A 5,716-nucleotide genomic window follows, 5' to 3' on the forward strand; every position below is an offset into this window, starting at 1 on the left:
AGCACGGAAGCAATTATTTGAAAAATACGCAAAAATGAGTAGTTTAGTAGACTTTTTCACTCGCCTAATTGATTTTCATAATAATTTTAAAAATAATTCATTTTTTTTATTAACATACAAATCCAAACTTTATTCAGAAACAAAGCTAATAAGATGGACTAATATCACTGCCATCCAAAAGTTATAAAGTGTATCGTGACACATCGCATTTTAAATAAACGAAATCTGCCACCACCAAACGATTTTATACAGAAATGCCATTCTATGGAGTTGCTGTCTCCCAGTTTTGAAATTACATCTAGCCATTTAGCAGGCCCGACATTTCCAGTTGTTTTGGCGCCGTGACGAAAAATATTGACAGCATATTTATATAAGTTACAAAACTGGAATTAAAAAATACATCGTTATAATTTCGGTTCCTGGCAAGGCTCTGTATATGACTGCATAAAACCTACTCACCTCCGACAGAAATCAAAATTTTTCTTCAGGGTTTCAAATCAATTTATCTAAACTGCTTAAAAAAAGAAATTCTATTTTGTTTGTCGCACTATCTATGACTGTTCACAATTCAATTTTTCATCCAAATATGGGTAATCTCAATTGGGTCCTAAAATTTTTAATGAAATCTTGTTTTTATTCAATAACACGAAAGAGCACCTTACTGCAACTACTTTAGCAATTTTTTTCCGCCCAAATAACGGCTATATCATGTTGAAACTTCAATTTAAAAATTGGGTCCATAAATGAACCTTGACACTTGAGATCATGTTTGACGTTCGCTTAGTCGACAAAAACACCACAGGGGTTTTAGTTTTAACACTGGGGTTGTTCCTATCTGACATTTCGGAAGGGACACGGAAAACAAAATACACCCAAAATTTGAGTTAAAGCCAAGGGGTGTGACAAAATCTAAAATAAACCTAGAAAATGTTTTTTGTACTTAAACTACCGGAAAACATTAAAAAATTGAGTAAACATGGGTATTTGGCCTAAACTTAAGCGTTTGGCACTAAAATTGGGACAGGGCTTTAGGACCCTATTACCCATATTTAGGTAAACCAACTTAACCAATAATATGGGTGAAATTTACCAATTTTTATTGGTATATTTTACTCATATTATACGTTTTATAACTAAAACTCATAAATGGGTAAATCAACTACCTATTTATGGGTAATCTGATCTTAGCGTGTAGGTGGCGGTAGTGAGCAAACGACTAACTCGAACAAAAGTGATGCGAGCGCCGCGAGTGGCCCGTCGGCCAACTACCGAATATTAGAATTGGGCGCTATTCTGCTGTACGATGAAAATAACAGGGTCCTAAAGCCCTGTCCTAATTTTAGTGCCAAACGCTTAAATTTAGGCCAAAGCCACATGTTTACTCAATTATTTTAATATTTTTCGTTTGTTGAAGTACATAAACATTTTTTATGATTTTTTTTAGATTTTGTCGCACCCCTTGGCTTAAACTCAAATTTTGGGTAAATTTTGTATAGGAACAACCCCGGTGTTAAAACTAAAACCCCTGTGGTGTTTTTGTCTACTAAGCAAACGTCAAACATGATCTCAAGTGTCAAGGTTCATTTATGGATCCAATTTTTAAATTAAAGTTGAAATATGATATAACCGTTATTTGAGCGGGAAAAATTGCTAAAGTAGTTGCAGTAACATGCTCTTTCGTGTTATTAAATGAAAACATGATTTTCATTTAACATTTTAGGACCCTATTAGAGTGTTACGTGTCATCTGGTGATTTTTGTTATCACACTCAAAATAATCCAAACGTCATTTCTACGTGGAAAATCACGTAGATCATTCCAAATTCATTTTGCCTCCACTTCACCTGACTAAGATAAAGATCACTAAGCCATTCATAACACCCAAATAATGACTTGGTAATTGTTACTGAGGTTACATATCACACTTACATGAAATTCACGTAGGTGCCTATGTTCATTTTGACATCTGCATATTGTACGTACATTCGGTGTTGAGCTCAAATCCTAAGATGGCGCCCGCTTGATTTTTACAGAACTTCAGAAGCTGCTGAACTTTAAACCCTGTGTAAGATTAATTTCAAGGTAATATGCTTTTAATACCGAAGAATCCCTGCATTACTTCATATTTTATACCTGATTTATAACCTCTATCAATTATAGCACGCGAAGGCTACAACAAGACAGACCAAACTCACAAAAAATGGGAAACAGGATTTAAAATGCTCAGATTGAATATCATAATATCACAATCTTTTAATTATGTTTATATTTTCCAATAGGGCGATATTCAAAACTGAAAAGGCAATAGATGGCTCTTTTTCAGTGGTAGTAAAAACAAAATCCTGTAGCAAAGAAATCATCACGCAAGATGAAATAAACACAAAAAGTTATGTATTCACTTTACACTTGATTTCTTATCACTACGTTTTTGATCCAGGTTCCTAATTGCAAGTAATTTACGTTTTTCATTACGTTTTGACAGTTCTCCGACTACCATTCTTCCATGCGCTTGTGTTGAAAGTTTGAAAAATTTGAGAATCCAGCGTAGCGCGATCATTGGGTGGAATACAAACAACAGTGTCGTCGCTCGGCGGTCAGTGAAAGAAACTGAATGTTCGAAAGGTTGTTGCCTGTACTTTTTGCCGCTGGCGCCAACGGTTAGCGTTTAAGAACGAAATAAACAGTCGTTACCCTATTGGGAATTAGTTTTCCAAAGCCTATTAGAAAAAAGGTTAGTCTTTATTAAAGTTAAATTTAATGCAAAACCATCTAGATCCTATTGAAACGCTACCGGAAAATCCACGTAGCTTATACGTGTAGCGCCGGTGAAATGGACGAAGTACAAAAGTTCATGCGTTTATTCTGGGCTACCTACACGGAGACGGAATTCAACTCAATTTTGGGTTGTTTCAACGCAATTCCGTAGTTGAGCCCAATAACTTAATTTTGTATAAATTTCCAAGGTCCCCACTAGGTAGTTTGGCTTTAATTCCATTGGAAAAATATAGTCAATTTTGGGTTGATTTAACGCAAATTTGAGTTCTTTCGGCCCAAACATAAGAAAAGTTGCATTTACCCAAATTTGGCTTATTGGGCCAAAGTACCCCCATTGGGTAGATGCAGCTCTCTCTATTTTTGACAACATTCGTGTGGGAGAAAGAGAAAACCGAGAGATTTTGGGTTGAAACTATAATCGATATACTTAATTTTGGGTAAAGTAAACTCAAAAATTAGGTAAAAATATTTCTCCGTGTATGATTCACGAAAGAACTACGTGGAAAGTGCGATGGAAAAAAACCAAGTATGTTTTCACGTAACAATGACATTTGGATTATTTTGAGTGCAGTTACAGCTGCAAGCATTCGCTTCGAAAAACCGTGTCTACCTGTGAGATTTTTACCGAGGTTTGTCAGCTTCAAGATTTATTTATAAATCGATTGTTCTTCGGACTCATAGTGTCCTGAAGTAAGTACTAAAGACTATAGTCTTATATTTTATTTATTATTTATTATAGAGGTTTTAACTGGTGTTATTCGCCTCTATAGTCTTATATATAATTATATATAATAAACAAATTGAGAACGAGTAAGATTCATTAAACAAATTTTGTTCAATTTCACTTGCAATTTTCGTTTGTCGTTACTTTGAAAATATCGCCCTATCCGCAGATCGCTCTCGAAGTACACTTTATTCGTTTGTTGTTTTTTTGCGTATTTTATGTTGTTGCTGATTGGCAACACTGGTATGTGAAGTTTTTGTTTAGCGTTATTTGTTTATTTTCCTGCTTTGTAAAAACAAGCGAAAATAACATGAATTTTTGAAAGTGGCAAATTTTTAAACGTATTGAACAATTAAATATCCTGTTCGAAGTGTTTTAACAATGGACCATACTCCCAAAGCTCACGGTAAGATACAAAACAGTTCTTTAAATGTTATTTTTAGTTTACAATCAATATTTCATCAGCGGAGCTAGAAGTTACTGGCGTTTCCCGAAGCGGTAGGGTATGCAAGAAGTCGTCGAAATTGATGGATTTCCAATCTCCGGATGATATATCGGATGCAAAGCAGAAGAAAGCACAAAAATCAAAATCTGCAGTTCCCGGTAGTACTGGATTGGGGTATCTCACAGTTAGTATTCGAAATCGTTGTATTGGAATGTTTCCATTAGGATGACTACTCTTTTCAGGATGTTAAATTGGGACAAGAATCAGAGCTCCACATGGGCGACGAGGAACTTCCTTCCGATTCGGGGGAAGACGAACACGACTCCAACATTGACTCGGATGACGACGATGATGACGATGTAATGGACATCGAAGACATGGAAGTAACTCAGGAGGAAGACGACAAAAGTGAAGGAGAATTGGTCATCGAAACGGCGCCCAAACGCAGCTTGTACATGTCGGAGAAATCTTCCAAATACAAAAAGATGCTTAAAGATGGAAAGGTAATATATTCCAATAATTCAAACATTTCGTTAACATTTTACAAGTAGATTCAAAAGCTAATTGAATAAGTTTTTTGAATAATCCGGAACAATCAGAGGAGTGACGTGTGATAAGATTTATATAATAGCTGATGACTCAAAAAAACAAAACAGTACTGAAAAGGGCGACTTTTCAGCATCGCTAACAGTATTGAATAGAAACACTTTCCAGCACAGTTTCTACTGGTAGGAAAAGAAGGCTATTGCTCATGCTCTAGATAAATAAAAGAGAATAGAAGATACTTTTATGCAACGGAATCGTAGAAACAAAAACGTTTTGTTTTTGTTTCATATAAGCAGGTTAATTTAATTCACCTGTAAAATTCTGAACCGCTACGGCAAATAAAATGTAATACGTCGTTAACAAAATGTTAATGATATCTTAATTTAGTTTTGTCAAATAAAGATGATAGTGTAACATAAAATATCTTTCAGGTTGTCATGGGTAAAACACAACGCAAGGACAAAGGCGAACGGCGGTTCACTGCATATATGCTTTGGGCCAAAGAAACCAGGAAGCAGCTCTCAAACTCTGAACTTGATTATCATAGCATGACAAAGCGCCTCGGTGAGATGTGGGCAAACGTACCAAGCACTCAAAAGTACAGCTGGAAGCGCCGTGCTAAACGTATTGCGAATAAGTTTAAGCAAAACAAAGAGAAAGCACTTACAGCTCCATTTGTAAAGCGATACCTTCATTTGGAAGATTCCCCAGCCCCAGTGGGTAGCGTTGGAAACACATCAGCTACTAATGGAAGCTCTTCACGGTCAAAAAAGTCACAGAAGGCAGCCAATATGATATCGACAGATACGAAACCAACGGTTACAGCGAATGCCCATCATCCACCGGAGTCCCCAACCAAGGGGCACATGAAACTCCCAGGCTATCAGCCAACAGACGTGGCTGCTCATCTAAAACTGCTTGGCGATAGTCTGACAATAATCGGCGAACGCTTGAAGGAACATGAGGTAGTATAATGATAGATGGTGGGATGAATTATGAAATACTCAACCGCTAAATTCTTTTTAGGGTCAAATTGCAGTTTCTGGAAGTCTATCTGTGCTGTTGGATAGCTTGCTTTGCTCGCTGGGCCCGCTGATGTGTTTGACTATTCACATTCCGGGTTTAGAATCCGACACGGAGCATTTGAAGGACTTGTTTCAAAACACCTTGGATAATATTGCATATGTGATGCCAGGTCTATAAATAAATAATATTTAACACACCTTA

The 5,716-nt window shown here is 36.3% G+C and overlaps 1 protein-coding gene across 1 annotated transcript; it reads left to right on the forward strand.

Moving 5' to 3' along the window:
* The first annotated feature begins 3,751 nt into the window (after positions 1–3,751).
* On the forward strand, positions 3,752–5,716 carry LOC5573278 (HMG box-containing protein 4). Its single transcript, XM_001654440.2, has 5 exons — positions 3,752–3,904; positions 3,964–4,127; positions 4,186–4,446; positions 4,921–5,454; positions 5,516–5,716. The coding sequence occupies exons 1-5, from the start codon at positions 3,880–3,882 to the stop codon at positions 5,690–5,692; spliced, it is 1,161 nt and encodes a 386-aa protein (XP_001654490.2). The 5' UTR covers positions 3,752–3,879; the 3' UTR covers positions 5,693–5,716.

The sequence above is a fragment of the Aedes aegypti genome, chromosome 2 (assembly GCF_002204515.2).
Source record: "Aedes aegypti strain LVP_AGWG chromosome 2, AaegL5.0 Primary Assembly, whole genome shotgun sequence".
Lineage (NCBI taxonomy): Eukaryota > Metazoa > Arthropoda > Insecta > Diptera > Culicidae > Aedes > Aedes aegypti.